The sequence below is a fragment of the Emydura macquarii genome, unplaced genomic scaffold (assembly GCF_026122565.2).
Source record: "Emydura macquarii macquarii isolate MOO-44397 ecotype Brisbane River unplaced genomic scaffold, CSIRO-AGI_Emac_v2 contig_719, whole genome shotgun sequence".
NCBI lineage: Eukaryota > Metazoa > Chordata > Testudines > Chelidae > Emydura > Emydura macquarii.
Genome location: NW_027130856.1, coordinates 544,052 through 563,568, shown reverse-complemented (window position 1 = coordinate 563,568; position 19,517 = coordinate 544,052). Strand labels below are relative to the sequence as shown.

At 39.1% G+C, this 19,517-nt stretch overlaps 1 protein-coding gene across 4 annotated transcripts in view; it reads left to right on the top strand.

Annotated features, from left to right (window-relative positions):
* The window catches only part of MPP7 (MAGUK p55 scaffold protein 7), a 281,426-nt gene that overhangs the window by 190,396 nt on the left and 71,513 nt on the right, over positions 1-19,517 (top strand). For all 4 annotated transcript variants that reach the window (XM_067542555.1, XM_067542556.1, XM_067542558.1 and 1 more), the window contains 5 exons: positions 6,404-6,485; positions 8,444-8,529; positions 10,359-10,433; positions 11,102-11,298; positions 11,790-11,854. In XM_067542555.1, the coding sequence (XP_067398656.1) occupies positions 6,404-6,485; positions 8,444-8,529; positions 10,359-10,433; positions 11,102-11,298; positions 11,790-11,854 (505 nt within the window). The remainder of the gene's footprint in view (positions 1-6,403; positions 6,486-8,443; positions 8,530-10,358; positions 10,434-11,101; positions 11,299-11,789; positions 11,855-19,517) is intronic.

The window sequence follows — 19,517 nt, the reverse complement described above, 5'->3', positions numbered from 1 at the left end:
GGGAGCAGTAGAGGAGCTTACCCACTGACCTCTTCAGAGCCAGAAAACTGGACTCCAGAGTAACTGTAAGAGAGCCAGGGGGAGTGAAGGATGCTGCCCAGCAGAGAGGCGGTGGGAAGGTTCCCGCTGGGGAAAAGTGAGGCTGTACTCCATTTGGAAGGGCTGGGGTGGCTGTCCTGGTACAAAGACAGAGGAGGACTGTCAGAGGGTCGAGGCAAGGACGCCAGTGTGTGATATGTGGGGCATCAAGAGGCGAGATAGCTTGAGCTTTAATTACAGTTTGCACTGCAGTGAGAAATGGACTGCATGTTTGAAGACTTATGTTTTGGATCATTTGCACAAAGTTTTTATAATAAATAGGTCCCAAGGAGGGAGTAGTATTGAGACAAGAAAACCTGAATTGAAGTTATTGAGTAATAGCATATTGGGCTGCATTAGTAGGAGCAGTTCCAGAGGGGTAGCCATGTTAGTCTGTATACAGCAAAACTCTTAGGATATGCATATATACACCTCCTATCTGATTTCTGTTCCTTACGTCTAACGAAAGCTTATGCCTGTATTAGTAGGAGCATTGCCAGCAGATTGAGGGAAGTGATTATTCCTCTCTATTCGGCATTGGTGAGGCCGCATTTGGAGTATTGTGTCCAGTTTTGGGCCCCCACTACAAAAGGGATGTGGACATGTTGGAGAGAGTCCAGCGGAGGGTAACAAAAATGATTAGGGGGCTAGAGCACAAGACTTAATGAGGAGAGGCTGAGGAAACTAGGCTTGTTTAGTCTGCAAAAGAAGAATGAGGGGGGATTTGATAGCAGCCTTTAGCTACCTAAAAGAGGGTTCTAGGGAGGATGGAGATAGGCTGTTCTCAATGGTAGTAGATGACAGAACAAGGAACAATGGTCTCAAGTAGCAGTGGGGGAGGTCTAGGTTAGATATTAGGAAAGAGTTTTTCACTAGGAGGGTGGCGAAGCACTGGAATGGGTTACCTAGGAAGCTGGTGGAATCTCCATCTTTAGAGGTTTTTAAGCTGTGGCTTTAAGCAGGACGGCATTCCAGACTGGGCTGCCTTGTGATACCTGGGTTAGCATCCAGTTACTGGAAATAAGTTTAAAACTAACATTTGTTACTGTGGTCCCAGAACTTAATACTGGGATAGGGTAGGTGTTTTAATGATTGATTTTATCAGTTTATATACAGTAATATTGAAATCAGTAGTATTTCCTTTCTGTGTAAAAATACTCATTTTAAAATATGTGACTAGAATGGCTGCATCATAATCCTTATAATTTTTCTAACTCAGGCATATTTGCAGCTGAAATTAGACCATAATAAAGAAGTCAAGCAAATGTCATAGCAATATAATTTTATTATAAAACTGTAAAAGCATATTTTAGCAAATTACAGAAAGAATGCACTACTTAGAGATAGGATTTCATATAAATAAATTTAAAATGTAATATCATGTACAATACACAGACTCAGAATTCTACTAAGAGTGGTGGCTGCTGTCAGAATTTCTACCAAAGAAACTCTGAACATGTGGTGGCGATTAATTTTCTAGGGAGTTTTCCTTTTTGCAGTAAATATGGCCTGTGTGTAATAAACAAATACAAATCAAATTCCCACATGGCATTTTTCCCTTAAGCATTATGTTGTATTTTAGATTTGGATTTTTTAGCGGTAAGTTTTACTTACAACCATAAAAATGTTAAACAAGTACCAAGCATTTGACACTTGTTACTTATTTGTATATTTTTCCACTTTTATGCGCCTGAAATACTTTACATTTGAAACGGTGATGCACCTTTTGTTCTGCTTTTTTTTTTTTTTTTTTTTTTTGAAGAAAAACTAAGAAAGGCAGACATAAAAACAAATTCAATATATACTGAATTTTGTGAACAATTTACTCCCACCTTAACTGCAACTCTTCTTTGACAAAATAACTCTAAGCAGTTGATACTGATGCCCATGTTTCGGAATGAGAAATTTTGAGTGAGAGGTGAAAATAAATAAATAAATGCTGGTTCACTAATGAAAAAGGTGGACGTTTTTCTCGAGAAGTGACTTCTACAAGTCAGATTCCTGGACTGTTGTTATATTGACTGATCAGCAGCGATATTGCAAATAACCAAAGATTGCATTGACTAAGCCAATGTTAGACAGTTAATACTGTGCGAAGTTGAAAAAGTCTGCCAATAGTGTTTCTTTTCAGTGTCTGTTAGTGCTCAAATAACTTTTTCCAAAAAATAGATGTTTAGCACTTGTAAAAACTGCCAGTTCAATTATCTGTGGTGCCTGAAGTTGTATCCACAGAATAGGGTAACAAGTGTTGGGGGTAAAAGTTGGGACTCTGAGTCATAAGTCCACCCAATTTAAGTGTTATCAATTTTGGCCTTTATTTATACAATTTCAGACAGAATTATTGTCACTTATTGTGTCTGGACATAAATTTATGGCAGGCAAATAACAACAGACCAGACGGAATTGGTAAATGGACCCAAGTTACCACATTCTGGGGCACCAGGAAGTTCTTCCATGTTAGTCGTTGCCTTTTCTGATCCCTTGGTCTGGCCCTTCAGTTCCATTCTTCAGTTTCTGGTCTGGTGTTTCTCCACTTTGGGTCCATGTTCACATTGGCTTTTTATATGGTTCTACAAAAAGATGTGGTCAAATTGGAGAAAGTCCAGAGAAGAGCAACAAAAATGATTAAAGGTCTAGAAAACATCACCTGTGAGGGAAGATGGAAAAAAAAATGGGTTTGTTTAGTCAGAAGAAGAAAAGACTGAGGGTGGACATGATAAAACTTTTCAAGTACATATAGTAGAACCTTCAGTTACAAATACCTCAGGAATGGAGGTTGTTTGTAACTCTGAAATGTTTGTAACTCTAAACAAAACATTATGGTTGTTCTTTCAAAAGTTTACAACTGCACTTTGACTTAATGCAGCTTTGAAACTTTACTATGCAGAAGAAAAATGCTGCTTTTAACCATCTTAATTTAAATGAAACAAGCATGGAAAGAGTTTCCTTACCTTATCAAATCTTTTTTTAAAACATTTCCTTTATATTTTAGTAGTTTATTTTTAACTGAGTACTGTACTATGTTTGCTGTTCTTTTTTTTTTTTTTTTTTTTTGGTGTCTGGTGCTGCCTTTTTGCATACTTCCTGTTCCAAATGAGGTGTGTGGTTGACTGTGGTCAGTTCATAACTCTGGTGTTGGTAACTCTGATAATGTAAAAGGTTGTTACAAGGAGGAGGGAGAAAAATTGTTCTTGTTAACCTCTGAGGACAGGACAAGAGGCAATGGGCTTAAATTGCAGCAAGGGCGGTTAGGTTACACTAGGGGTTCTCAAACTTTTTTTTGCTAGGACCCCCTTTGAAAATATTTCAGACTGTGATGACCCCCCCCAAAAAAGTGATGAACCCCGTCATGCCGTGCTACCCTTACTGGCATGCATGGGGGCTGAAAATTCATGACCCCCCCCCCCCATAATAACCTTATGTCCCCCTGAGGGGTCACGACCCCTAGTTTGAGAACCCCCGGGTTAGACATTATTGTCAGGATAGTTAAGCACTGGAATAAATTGCCTAGGGAGTTTGTGGAATCTCCATTATTGGTGATTTTTAAGAGCAGGTTGGAAAGACACTTGGCAGGACTAAGCCCATCCCTGACCTGGGTGCAGGGGACTGGATTAGAAGACTTCTCGAAGTCCCTTCCAGTTCTATGATTCTGTGTTTATAGATTAACTAATCTTTATCCAGTTGTCTTTTAGCACATCAACAGTTTGGATTTTAGATAACCCACACATTACACACGTGCAAACTTCACTTATCCATCTTCTGTATTTTTCCTGCGTTCTTTTGCTGTTTCTGGGTCATGTTGTTTTGTGTCACTCTGCTCTGGGTCTTCCCAAAAAAAAAGGGAGGGTGTATTTATTATTACATGTTTGTGTATCTCTTACTTACGTCTTCCAACATGACATGTTAGCTTTGTTCTATCAGCAATAACGTTTTAAGCAGATTAGCAATTCTATGTAAAAGGAGAATTGGCAAAATCTTATTTATGCCATCAAAACCTTGGCCTAAGTGTTACCTCATCAATACTCATTCACTATTTATAATTACAAACTATTAAAAATATAGCTATCGAAGCTTTTCATTTTACTATTAACAATTCTTCATTTTATATTTCAGTGTTATAAGTCAATATATGTTATTCTGTGTTATTAATCTATTTGAAAGGGGAGGGGAATTATGGAAAATGTAATTCTTTGTCAGCATTTCTTATTTTCTTTAAACATGGGTTTTTCATTCAAAATTCAGTTGTGTTTGTGGATCATTACAAAGAAACTTCATTAGCAATGTTCCTGTGAATGAGGGGTGTCTCAATTTTGGCCCTTGTTATTTAGATGCTTTTAATGGTACCCCAACAACAAGCATCCCCTCTATATCTCCTACCTTCGTGCTTTCACCCTGTTTGGAAGAAATACCTCTCGAAGAGAATCAGGAGAATCAGTTGTTCAGACTCCATACAAACCCTCTTCTATTATTTATTACTTTCTGTCTCTGTTGAAAATACGAACAAGTTGCTAGTTTTGATGGTAGTTTTTTGTGCTATAGACAACACTCACTAGAAGCTGAACTGATATAAAGTCACCAGACACAGGCTGCTAAGCAGCCATTGGATGCAAAAATGCATTTATTTATGCTTCATTTATTTTTTGTACCTATTTCATAATTGTTAAAACACAGTTATGGCAGATACAAGAAATGTCCCACAAATCTGAACTGTATTAATTCTTCCTCACATGTTCCAGATCAGTGCTACAGAAAAGGATGATTTTCCAAAGCCATGTTTGTTTCTTGGATGATTCTTAAAGACTCCTTTGCCAAAGAACAAATAGGCATGTGTGTGTGTCGGAGGGTGGGGGGGGGTTCTCTTTTGAAGCTAATATTAGCTAAATATGTGCAAAATATCTAATGTGTTAGGCAATTTGAACTTTTTATATGCAGGAACTTTGCTATACATGTTGTTTTTCAATTTTTAGTGGTACTTATGCAAAAGTCTAAAAGCTGACCCAGTACAAATAGCATAGCTCTGTATACTTAGGGGAAATATTAAAGTCCAAAATTATATTGTTTTCATGTTATCCTTATTATGCATCTGAGGGTATGTCCACACTGCAATAAAACACCTGTGACTGGCCCATATCAGCTGGCTTGGGCTGCAGTGCTATCAAATTTCAGTATAGGTGTTCAGGCTCTGACTGAAGCCTAAGATCTGGGACTCGCCTCCATCATGGGGTCCCAGAGCCCAGGCTCCAGCCAAGCCCGAAAGTCTACAATTCAGTTTTATAGCCCCATAGCCCAAATCCAACGAGCCGAAGTCAGCTGACAAGGGTCAGCCACAGGTGTTTTACCGCAATGTAGACATATCCTGAGTACATAAAACCACACTTGTACAAAATGGATGGGTTATTGCTAGCCTTGATTTTATAGGATAGAACGAAAGGGACAGATTGCTATTAACATGAAACAAACAACAACATTTTGTATGTAATATTCATGAAATACTTATATTTCATCAGAGGCGGTGCTACCCCATTGGGGGCCCTTAGCACGAATATTTCCCCTCTTCCCCCCGCCCCCCCACCACATACTAAAAATGCGAATAGGAATACCCACTTGAGCTGCTCAGGGCCCTAAGCAATTGCTTAGTCTGCTGATGCTTAGGACTGGCTCTGATTTCATGTAGTAACTGATATTTATGAACAGGTGCCATTTTTATTTTTGGACTACAATATACATCTCTACAACTTAAAACAACGAGAGTCCTGTAGCACTTTCAAGACTAACAAATTTAATTTCTGCAGGCATAAGCTTTCGTGGGCTGTAACTCACTTTGTCAGATGCAAGAAATAAATCAAATGGCAGGTATATATACATCCAAGTCTAAGGAACAACAATGGGGAAGTAGTTGAAGCCTATTCACAGCCATTGATTAGGAGGTGAGAATGTGTGAACAGAGAAAATTACTTCCTGTAATGAGATAGCCAATGTAATTTTCTCTGTTCACACATTCTCACCTCCTAATCAATGGTTGTGAATAGGCCTCAACTACTTTCCCATTGTTGTTCCTTAAACTTGGATGTATATATACCTGCCATTTGATTTCTATTTCTTGCATCTGACAAAGTGAGTTACAGCCCACGAAAGCTTATGCCTGCAGAAATTAAATTTGTTAGTCTTGAAAGTGCTACAGGACTCTCGTTGTTTTTGCTGTATACAGACTAACACAGCTACCCCTCTGGAACATCTCTACAACTTGAAATTTTACATTTTAAATGTTTTCTAGTCCAATATATTTAAATTATGCTAAGACTTACCAAGTATCTTTTTTTTAAAGGGGGCTACTATTAAAAGGGATGAACATACTGGCACGATTGTGGTGGCTAGAATAATGCGAGGAGGCGCTGCAGACAGAAGTGGTAAGAGAGGTCTTTCTTGGCACTAACCATTCAAATTATTTATCTCAGAAAAGGGCAAGGGAGGGTAGGGGGTGGGGGGCATGCGCATAAAAGGTAACTAGGAGTTGGGCCATCTTCCAAGGTGGCATTTCAGAGCTGGTGATGGTATTTCCTGTTGAATAAAATGTGGAAATGATTTTTTAATTATTAAATAAAAAAGCACAATAGGTTTTATCAATTATTGTTTATTACTTGTCTTATTTATTCTTAGAAATTATAATACATGCAAAGATTGGTTTAGTTCAGATAAGAAATTCAAGGATTTGTTAGAATCAATTTTTTTTTGTAGATTTCTCATACTTTCTGTTTCTGGATGAATGATAAGTAGCCCAATATAGCCTTACTATGTGTGTTATCTTTAGACTGAAAATAGGAAGTGAAGTGTGAAAATATTTTAAAATATCATAGCTTTTCAAAGGTTCTTTAAAATGGTCAGGTTCAGTTCTTATTTTCTACAAAACAGTATGCCCATCTGTAGTACAGATATTTAATGCAGATAGTAACTTCGTCTTAGGTGATGTCTTCAAAGAAGAGCAGAAGTGGATGGGTTTAGCGATACATAGGATTTTAATTTGATTGGTGAGTGAGGGACGGAGGGAGGACTGGTCTACACTGGCCGTCAACAGGAGATACACAAGCTACATACTGTAGCTTGCATATCTCCCCTCAACTTACTTACGTTGCTGTACTGCGACGTCTTCACTATGCTGCGTTGATGGGAGACATCCTCCGGTTGATGCAGCCTTACTCTTTTCAGGAGGGTGGGGGAAATGAATTAATTGCATCGACCGGAGAGCGCTTCCAGGATCGATTGAGTGGGTCTCCACAGCCTGCTCAGCCGATCCTACTGCATCAATCTGTGCAGCCCTAGCAGTGTAGATATACCCTTAGTCAGTCAGTCATAATTTTACATATAGATATCCTGCATAAACTAATCCTGACCAAAGAATATATTTAACATGCAGTAAAATTATATGTAGGTTATATATTGTTTGCTGCATGTTAAATATTTGAAGGGAATGCAGAAACCTCAGTGCGGAGAGAAAAGTACTTTCCAGTAATGAAGAGGGATAGCCTCTTACAGGCTCAGAAGAATTTAATGGATGTAGAATTGATCTTGAAACCTAATCTAAATGCACCGATACTTGCTGTTATGTTTAGAGTGTCTTGTATTTAATTCTGTATCAATGGGAGTTCTCCACTGACTTGGATAGCATAGAAAAACATTTTACTGTCTCACCTGTATGTGGCGAATATCACTGGTATCACAGACCCCAACACACCTTCAGTTGTTGGATTCCTTTTTTCTCTGCATCACCATTATTGTTTTCCTTTTACTTTTGTCAGGAAAGTGAATTTTACCTCCCACTTTCTGCCAGTAGTTGTTAGTGTAATGATTTTGAACCATTTTTAAAATGCGTGGAACTTTTAATGTTTCTGTTACGAGTGTAACTTAGTAATTCTGAGAAAGTTGCTACATGATCAATTTTGCAACATGTCACTGACTCACATTGATTAGTTGAGGGTGCTCAGCACGTTGCAGGATTGGACCGTTAATTAGCACTCACTGTCGGGTAGCAATAGGAAAGCGGTATAAGTTGAAAGAAAATAAATATACGGTATTTCTAATCTCTGTCTCTGAAAGACTAGAAATGTTGGAAATACACTGTTAACTTTTAGAGGGAAGGAAGAGAAATTAACTGTCTATCAACTCAAGATTGTCCACGATGATATTGGCTACGCTGGTGTTCACTATATATTCATGTTTCTACAGCATTTGGAGGAAAGATGCAGAGATCAGTGACTAACCTAGAGGGGTGAACATAAAAAAAAATATAGAAGGGCTTGAATGCTGACTATGTACCTTTTATATTAAACACGACCATTCAACAACAAACGAAATATTTTTCAATGCATAGGTCTTATTCACGTTGGTGATGAACTTAGGGAAGTCAATGGGATTCCTGTAGATGATAAAAAACCTGAAGAAATAATACACATTTTGGTAAGTAACAAACACATTTTAAAATCTTTTTAGAAAAAAATTAGAAAAAGTAATTAGTTTGCTGTTTCAGAGGTGCCTATTTTTAAAAGGTATATCAGTGCTGTTTTTCCCCTGTATTATCATTTGCATCCCTAAGTCTCTCTTGATGATGGGTTGTATTATTATATTAATATTTTGTTTATAAATGGTTAATAAAAGATGAATAAATGTTATAAGCATGTTACATATCTAAGTAGTTTGTGTTGTAGGCAGTTATGTGCACATTGGTCAGAAGTGATGCAGGTGATTATAAACTATGGTTATAGAAACATACTGATCTGCTGGACTCCAAATTTATAACAGTTGATTAGTTATTTCTTTTTTAAATCGATTACTTATTTATTAACCTTTCATAAACTATTTATAAATGGAACCTTAATATAAAGTGTTACTTGATGAGTGTGAATAGAATTAATGCTGTTGTACTTTCCCAGCTTATGCGCCTGTAAACCGTACCATTGCTTATAGCCATAAAAACTTGTAGGTGTGGAAAAATATCACACAACTCATAATTTAATATATTTTCAGAAATTTTTACTGTGGAAGAACTAAATCTTTTTGAAAAAATGTATTGCTAAGTCTTTCTGTTGTGGAAGTAGACTTTGCTACGCGAGTACATGTGTGATTGCCCCCATTAAACTGATTGACTTGCTTTAAATGTTTTATTCAATAGTCAAGATGATTAATTTCAAATGTTGACCTTCCCAGTGGTATTCTCTAGCTGCTCTATGGTTTTGTGTTCCCTATAGAAGTGTATTTTCCTGCACAATTAATATTTGTTAAAAAAAATCTCCAGAAACCCAATAGCAAAGGTGTGAACAGTTTCCCCATTTACTTCATGGAAGTACAATATAAACATCAGAAGCTAATTAGAGCCCTTTTCAATGGTAATGGTATTATTGTTTCCAGTCCTGTTGCTGGTGAAATAAGAACTTGGCTGCTGTTTGTCAAACAGTGAACTTTTGAATGCAGGCTTTCACGCAGAAGTATATCTCACTTGGTAGTGAACAGGCCTGTTTCAATTTTTCTTGAATCATTTGCTGTCTGTTGCATTGTACTAGTTTTTATGGAATGCATCGTCTGCATGTAATAGTAGCAGATGTCCAACTGACTAGCACTTTCTTCAATAACAAAATGTCAGTAAGGCAGTGGGTCTATATTGTGGTTTATAAGTAAATGTGGCCAGACACACACATTTTAAATAGGGTATAGGGAAAGAGGAGTGGATGAGGCGGTTGATAATGGTTAACTTGTTTGAAGACTTAGGTTTTTTCCTCTCTAGTACACAGTCTGTTAAAAAAATCTTTCCTTGTTCTGGATTTTTTTAACTTGCCAGAAGTATAAATCCCAAGAAAAAACATTTTATGCTACAGTTGTGGCACAGACCTATTTGAAAGTTTGTCATTTTTTGAATGGTGAAATGTTAGTTGGAGTATTCCAACTTTGCCAGGAGCTTTGGGGATGTACCTGATGTACATAAAACTGAACAACTGCATTTGCCCTCATCTTTAATATGGAGCTTCAGCCTCTGAAACTGCAGGTCCCAGCTTCTAAGGTTTCATCTTTACCTTGAGCAGCAATACACATATCAAAATGGAATATTGCAAACTGGGACCTGTGATCTTTACAGTTCGCAGCTCCATATTGTGGCATTACAGAACTCCATGGGCTGCATTTTTACTCTCCCTGCATTAGTTTGGCTTCCTCTTGTTTGCTTTTAGACTTACTATATTGTTTAAAATTTTGAGAATGTAATTCTCAATTTGTTTTCTCTTCAAAATATTAATTAGGCTCAGTCTCAAGGAGCAATTACGTTTAAAATTATACCTAGTATCAAAGAGGAAACACCAGCTATAGAAGGCAAGGTAAGCCCTACTTAAGGATGTTTCATATGATGGTTGCAGTGACTCTTACGCGGCATATAAACATTTGAGCCAGACATGGGTGGATGAAAGACAGACACAGAGATGGATTTAAGCAGCAGATGCAACTTTACTAACTCAACAAGGCGGGGGGATGCTATACAGGCATGCCTTCACATTCCAGACATTTAACTGGATCCAGTGCAGGATTATAAGGCTTACACCATATAACCAATAACTTGGGGAAGACTTGACTAGGCCAACCTCTGGGACTCAACTCACTTCTGAATCCTCTCTACCTCCACCCATGTGAGCAGGGAATCAGAAGGTTACCAAGAGAGTACCATAGTCCATGAAGATTGTGTGTCTCCACTTTTCCTTACAGGCATGAAGTCCACCAGTGAAATCCCAGGTCTCATTTTCCTCTAGGAGTAGGTCATTTTCATCTTTTTGTGCACTGCACACTGGCTTCAAGTTATAACAGACTAAAACATTCCCGAATTATATCCTAATGTAGACTTCCACGTAAACGTTTTAGAGCAATAAATGTTTATAATAGTACATAATTTAGTTTAGAGTTATTAGCAGTAAATACAAATAAAAAATTGGATAAACCTATGGATTGTATTTAAGGATATTGTTCATTTTAAAGAAAATACTCTTCTTTCCAGATGTTTATGAAAGCCCTATTTGACTATGATCCTAATGAGGATAAAGCAATTCCTTGTAAAGAAGCTGGGCTTTCTTTCAGAAAAGGAGATATCCTTCAAATCATGAGCCAGGATGATGCAACCTGGTGGCAGGCCAAACATGAAGGTGATTCCAATCCCAGAGCAGGCTTGATCCCTTCAAAACATTTCCAGGAGAGGTGAGCTACTGCGGTACATAGCTTCATTTTTCTTTGTATACTAATACATTTATTTTCAAAGCCTTGGTTGTCATATAAGTGCTCATGTTATGGTTATAATCAGCTTTGAAACCTTGCATCGTGGTAAGACAACTGAACTTGGAATCGCGTTATCCAAATAGTTTGGATTTCCTTCCTTGTCTGGCTGGAATGAATAATGACAAACTGATAGGATAGTGTTGATCCAGTTTGGAAAAAAAAACATATGGAAAATAGCACTTCAGTATCTGTACCCACATTGATGTACTATTCAGGAAAAAGAGCTGCAGCAGTTTTTGGAGTGCTTACAAAAATTTAAGACGGTAGGATTTAATTTTGTAGAACTTGAATAGACTGTATTGTTTTACAACAGTTTCATGATGCTGAGTGTTTATTAATCCAAACTTGCACTGAAAACTGAGGAGTTTTGTGTCTTGTTTTTCTCTCTCCCTTTACCCCTTCCAATTTTATAGGAGATTTGCATTGAAAAGACCTGAAGTACATATTCAGCCACAGAAAATTTCCAACAGAAAGTCATGTAAGTCTGTTAACCTGGCATAGAAATCATGCTCCTTGATCTCTAATCTTAGAACAACATTTGTTTCAGCCCAGTCAAGAGGATATACTACTCCAGGGTACAATAGCTCCTGGATCACATTATCTCAAAAAGAAAAGCAAATATATATATATATATGAAAACTGAAATTATTATGATTGACTCTTATAGTTCAAACTACAATTGATCTCAACTTTCTGATTTGTTAAAATATTCAGAGCCCAACCCTTAGACTTTGGATACGTAATGCCTTTAAAATGGGTTTTTGCCTGTTGACGTCCAAGAAAAGTTTGTATTTTCATACATGTAAATACTGTGGGCCCCATTCTGTAGCATTTCATCACCATCATGGTGGAATTAATACTGAGTGAGATAAAAGGCCAAATACCATTATGTCTGTAAATATTGCTTTTCTGTCACCCGCACAAATGGCACATATGTATCTTTTAAAAATAAAGACACACAGTTTCTTCACAGGCATCAATATAAGCGAGTGGTTCCCAAACTATGGGTTGTGACATCAAATGGGATCACATCAGCAGCAGATGGGATCACAACGATCCTTACTATGTGAAGGATGCTTTTTTGCTCTGCACAATATGACCTTGCATGTATGGTGCACATGAGGTCACAATACATGGAAGACACCATTTTGATCTACAAAATTTCATCCTTCACACATTATGACCTTGCACACACCATATGTATGAGGTCACACACTGTGACTTTTTGCTGTCTGCATTCCCAACAGGAAAGACTTCATTAAAATGAGATCGTGTTGGCAGAGTTTGGGAACCCTTAGCCGTAAGCATTTCTTACCTTCTGTTTTAAAAAATATATTTTTAATGGTCTTTTATATACAGTAGTTATACTATATAAGGAAAAATAAGCTCCAAGTAAACCTATACATGGAAATAAATATATTCTCTCCACTGGAATTTACATCAACATCTGTTTTAAGTATTGTTGCATTTTTCACTTGACCTGTTGTTTCTTTCAGTTGTACAGGCTCATAACAAAGTGAGCACAGTATGAGAAATAATCAGGCTACAGTAGACTCTAAATCTTAAATGCAAACATGTTTTTTTCTCAGTTTAACTAGAAATATTCAGAATCCAATGCCCAATGGTTCTACTATTAAAACTACAACAAAATCCAAGAAGTTTGGGGATATAGTAGCAGACAATGGATTTTATCATGTATGGTGTCACATTGAGAAAGCAAAGTTAAATACATCTAAACTTTTAAATTTTTCAGTGTTGAGGTTAGAATTTTCCTTAACTCACCCTCTGGCTTTTAGGATAGATACCTACTGTTATTTAAATAGCTTTTGTATTTTAGTAATCTTTTACATATAAAATATTATTGACTAAAAATACCCCAGTAACATGCTGTGGAGCTGAAAGGTCTAAATTATAGCTGTAATTGACATAATTCTGCGTCCAGTCTTTGTAACATTGTTAATATGCTGCCACAGCATAACCCTTTATATAGGGAACACCCCCATCTGGCAACTGATCTGCAGCTTCTCTAGGTTCCTGTTCAAGTTGCTCAGCCTCAGAGTTGCTGACTTTGTAGCATCCAGTTTGTAGCTGCTAGTTTCCAGTTGTTCACAACCCTATGGCTGAACAGGAGGCTCCTTAAACAAGTCAATTTGATTATGGTGGCAGTAGTGACTTCCAAGAGGTGCATTAGATGCTACAGCAAGTGTAGGTCTACTGTGGTTCTCTCTGTGGCAGGTTCCTGGCTGGAGATTTACATGAGAGAGAGAGAGTGTAGATGTCAAAAGATGCATATCTCCTTACCATGTAGACACCAGGTTGGCAGACCATGCAGAATGGGAAATGCCAACTCTGTGACTTAGAGAAGGCTGCAGTCTGGTTACTGTTGCTCATTCTTGTCTTGATCCCACCTTGCCCTAATTAGCCTTTATAGCTCTGCATTTGCAGAGTCCAGATTATAGAACCATAGAATATTAGGGTTGGAAGGGACCTCAGGAGGTCATCTAATCCAACCCCCTGCTCGAAGCAGGACCAACTCCAACTAAATCATCCCAGCCAGGGCTTTGTCAAGCTGGGCCTGAAAAACTTCTAAGGATGGAGGAGATGTGCAGATGAGGAGAGCCCCCCTCTTATTCTTTGCTCATATCTCCCTGAATCTGCAGCACTTCAGGGTCAAGCAGTAAGCTTTAATTCCATTCTAAGAAGGTCTCTTTTGGGAAAAGTAGGCCGCGGTTGCCATCCCCCTGGAGGCTGCAATAGGTCCTTGGAAGGTGGTGATGTCTTCATGAGAGGGTAGGCAATGAGATGTCATGTACATTTGTCCTTCAGTTCTTCTCTTCCTCACCTCAAGTGTTCCAGAGTCAGTCTGTCACTAGCTGCCATCTCCAGCATCCTCAAGACCTACATGGAAGAGGGCGAGTGTGTTTCTGACAAAAGGCCATTCTCTTCCACAAGAGCAGGCATGAGTTTTTGCTATGGAGAGGTATTCATATCCTTCATAGAAAAGGTTACTAAAGTCCTAAAATCCTGGATTTGTCTAGGGAGAATGCTCAGTACCAGAACACCCCCTCAGTTCAAGTTTTAGGAAACACTTTCCATCTGTTTCCGCTTCCATGAGGACATTCCATGAGCTATGAGGGGAGAGGCTGTTCTAGATTTGATTTTGACAAATAGGGAGGAACTGGTTAAGAATTTGAAAGTGGAAGGCAGCTTGGGTGAAAGTGATCGTGAATGGTAGAGTTTGTGATTCTAAGGAATGGTAGGAGAGAAAACAACACAATAAAGATAATAGATTTCAAGAAGGAAGACTTTAGCAAACTTGAGGAGTTTGTAGGTGAGATCCCATGGGAAGCAACTCAAAGGGGAAAAACAGTTCAAGAGAGTTGGCAGTTTTTCACAGACACGTTATTAAGGGCCCAAGAGCAAACTATCCCACTGCGTAGGAAAGATGGGAAATATGGCAAGAGACCACCCTGGCTTAACCAGGAGATCTTCAATGATCTGAAACTCCAAAAAGAGTCCTACAAAAAGTGGAAACTATATCAAATTAGAAAGGATGAGTATAAACAAATAACCCAAATGTGTAGGGACAAAATTTAGAAAGGCCAAGGCACAAAATGAGGTTAAACTAGCTAGAGACATAAAGGGTAACAAGAAAACATTCTACAAATACATCATAAGAAAGAGGAAAACCAAGGAAAAGGTAGGCCCGTTACTCAATGAGGGGGGAAAAACAGTGACAGAAAATGTGGATGTGGCAGAAGTGCTAAATAACTTTTTTGTTTCAGTTTTCACCAAAAAGGTTAGGACTGATTGTACATCTAATATAGTGAATGCTGGTGAAAATGAGGTAGGATATGAAACTAAAATAGGGAAAAAACAAGTTAAAAGTCATTTAGACAAGTTAGATGTCTTCAAGTCACCAGGGCCTGATGAAATACATCTTAGAATATGCAAGGAGCTGACTGAGGAGATAATCTAAGCCATTAGCGATTATCTTTGGAAAGTCCTGGAAGATGGGAGAGATTCCAGAGGACAGGAAAAAGGGCAAATATAGTGCCAATATATAAAACAGGAAATAAAGACAACGCAGAGAATTACAAGCCAGTCAGCTTAACTTCAGTACCTGGAAAGATAATGGAGCAAATAATTAAGCAGTCAACTCGCAAACACCTAGAAGATTATAAGATGATAAGTAACAGTCAGCATTGATTTATCAAGAAACAATTCTGTCAAACCAACCTGATAGCTTTCTCTGATAGGGTAACAGACCTTCTGGATAGGAGGGAAGCAGTAAATTTAGTATATCTTGATTTTAGTACGGCTTTCGATACTGTTTCGCTTGACCTTCTCATAAACAAACTAGGGAAACATAACATAGAGGGAGTTACTAGAAGGTGGGTGCATAACTGGTTGGAACACCATTCCCACAGAGTAGTTATCAGTGGTTCACAGTCAAGTTGGAATGGCATATCGAGTGGGGTCCTGCAGAAATCACTTCTGGGTCTGGTTCTCTTCAATATTTTCATCAATGATTTAGATAATGGCATAGTGAGTACACTTATAAAGTTTGCAGATGATACCATGCTGGGAGGGGTTGCAAGTGCTTTGGAGTATAGGATTAAAATTCAAAATGATCTGGACAAACTGGAGAAATGGTCTGAAGTAAAAAGGATGAAATTCAATAAGGAAAAATGCAAAGTACTCCACTTGTGAAGGAAAAATCAGTTGCACACATACAAAATGGGAAATGACCCCATAGGAAAGAGTACTGCAGAAAAGGATCTGGGGGTCATAGTGGATCACAAGTTAAATATGAGTCAACAGTGTAACACTACTGCAAAAAAAGCAAACATCATTCTGGGATGTATTAGCAGGAGTGCTGTAAGCAAGACACAAGAAGTAATTCTTCAGCTCTACTCCACACTGATTAGGTCTCAACTGAAGTATTGTGTCCAGTTCTGGGTGCCACATTTTGGGAAAGAGATAGACAAATTGGAGAAAGTCCAGAAAAGAGCACCAAAAATGATTAAAGGTCTAGAAACCATGACCTATGAGGGAAGATTGAAAACAAAATTTGGGTTAGTTTAGTCTGGAGAAGAGAAGACTGAGGGAGGGACGTAACAGTTTTCAAGTACATAAAAGGTTGTTATAAGGAGTGAGAAAAATTGTTCTCCTTAACCTCTGAGGATAGAACAAGAAGCAAGCAATGGGCTTAAATTGCAGCAAGGGAAGTTTAGGTTTCACATTAGAAAAAACTTCCTAACTGTCAGGGTAGTTAAAAAGTGGAATAAATTGCCTAGTGAGGTTGTGGAATCTCCATTGGAAATTTTTAAGAGCAGGTTAGACAGAAACCTGTCAGGGATGGTCTAGATAATACTTGGTCCTGCCATAAGTGCAGGGCACTGGACTAGATGATCTCGCAAGATCCTTTCCATTTCTACACTTCTATGATTATATTCAGAGGTCTTGGGAGAAGTTCAGTGCCTCATCTGCTGTTTCCAAGATAATGTACTCTCTTATCATCTTCTGAAGGACAGCCATGAGACTGAGACATGTGACTTTCTTCTACACATGGGCACAGGAATCACCTTGTCATTATAGAAGTAGGTGGGAAATCAAGCACTGCAGATTTGAATGAACAGCGCAGTGGCAGACATCAGCAAAGCAGGTTACATTCGGAATTAGGAGATTGACTCAGGAAGTTTCAATCCCCATAAAATGGGCAGCACGCTATTTGACATCCCTTGTTATCTACCCATGTGGCCATGTCACTCTGTCTCCAGGAAGGCTAGCAAACATGAAGGTTCTTTTCTTGAGGGAATGGGAGTTGCACCAGGAAATGTTCTTGAAAGCCAGCAAATACTGGGTGGACACCAACATCAGATTGTTCACAGCAACCAAGAAAATCACGAGTCCCAGGTTTTGCTGCTGTTACTAGAAGAAGGGAGCCATTTTGCTTTTGGCGCAGGTTAAGAGTGAGTGCAGAAGCTTCTAATATATGTCATCCCCTTTCATTCTGATTCCTTGGGTGCTGAGGAAACTCAGATAAGGCAGCTCGGATTGTGCCATGTGGGTCCTGCCGTTGATGATATTTAAAATGACTAATTAGACCAATGTGAGAGATGCCTTCCCCTCACTCTGATCCCCAGCCTTCTGGCTCAGGCTCTAGTGTCTCACATATTCACCAGTGACTTCTTACTGTGAGAAACAGTACATTTAAAGGATTGGCTTTTGAAGAGAGATCACTAATTCACCAGTGGACTCTCAGATAGAAAGGATAATGTCTACAAGCCTAACGTCAAGCATAGCTTAGACAAACAGAACCTAACATCACATTTGGGAGAAGTTCCATTTCTGGTTCAGAGGTAAAGGATGGCAAGTAGATCTTTCCCTCTTCTTCTAGTGTTTGAATTTGCCCAGGAAGTCTTTGAGTAAGGGACAACCTATGAAACCCTGAGGAGACAGACATCTGCTTTAGGGATGCCAACAGGGGTCCCATTGAAAGGTTTTCCTGATGGCATTCATCTTTTACTCACTAGATTCATGAGGTCAGCCAAAAGTGGTCCCAGTCTAGAGCTTCCGTTTGTTTTTTGCAAAGGTTCTCCTTATCCCCTTCATGTCCATAGTTTCAGTTTCTCTTTCCTGGCTGTTGATTAAGGAGGTCTTTCTGGTGACCATCACTTTGATCATGAGGGTGGTAAAAGTTTAGAGGCATTGTTCTGTAGATCCCTCTTCCTGATTCTTCATAATGATTCTTCAAGTGCTGGTCGCTAAGTGTATTCCACTGTGCGTGCGTATGCGCTCCATGTGCCTAGAGCTGGAGAATTTTGAAAGCAGTCTCCACTGGTTCACACATGCACCCATGTTCACCTCATGCCTCCAACAAGCAGATAAAGGGCGGGGAAGACTGGCTGCCTCTCCAGTTCCTTCTTGCCACTGCATAGTCCAGGTCGGAACCTTAAGGGTCCCAAGCTTCGGCTTTATTCCTTTATATGTAAATATATATATATATATATATAGTTTTAGAAGTTTTTAGAATTTAAAGGTTTATCTTATAGTTTTAGTGTTTTATAGTTAGTCTCCCCGATCTTGGGAGTGCCTCCCACCTTGTACCCATTTTGGGTATTGGGCTGTGCCCAGGACTCTGGGCTTCAAATTTTGTGTTTGCCTGCCCGCAGTCCTTCCCAGGCAGCAATTTCCACCAATACTGCTTTTACTGCCTCAGGGAAACCCACGTTGCGGCAAGGTGCAATGTCTGCCATTTGTTCCCCAGTCGTACCCAGGAAGGGCAGGAACTTTGCCTTAAGAAACACCTCATGGAAAAGGTCATAAGGCCCAAATGAGACCCAGGCTGGTGGACATTTGGCTAAGCATTATTTTTTATGGGAGTTCAAAACCTGCAAACCACTCAAGCCAACACCTGCCAACTTCCACGTCACTTTGGGGGACATCTAGCACTTTTTCCAGACCTGCAGCACAACAAAAATGAACAAATAGGTGCTGGATGTCATCCATTCTGGCTATATAGTAGAGTTGACATCTCTCCGCACTCCAAAAGCCCCTCCTCCACCTCCTTAAGGGGGTCAGTCTCATGAGAAGATTCTCAAACAAGTAGAATCCCTTACAGCAGGGAGCAATAGAGTGTGTTCCTCTACAGCAGAAAGGGAGGGGGTTTTGCTCAACGTACTAGCTAGTACCCAGAAAAAAGGGCGGTTGGAGAACCATTTTCAATATTCACCATCTCTCAACTATTTTTTTTCACAAACTCTGTTTGCCCAGCTCCACCTCTGTTGCTTGCAGCTGTGGGCTCAAACAGCGTACTCACCAAACTAGCAGTCCATGAGCGTCATAGTGACTGTTCTCGCCAAAGAAATATCATCCCTGCTATGGTCTAAGAATCCCCGCCAGGTATGCCTGGGTGTTCCCTTCCCTGCCTCCACACCGGACAGCATGATCATTGGGGTGGGAAGCTCACAAGGAAAACTGTACAGCTCAGGGCATCTGGGCATCTCAAGAGTCCATGATGCACATCAATATTCTAGAATTGTGAGCAGTCTGAAGGGCTTGCAAAGCCTTTCTCCCGTTCATTGAAAATCCTTATGCCCTCATAATGACGGACAACATCACTGACCATCTTTTAC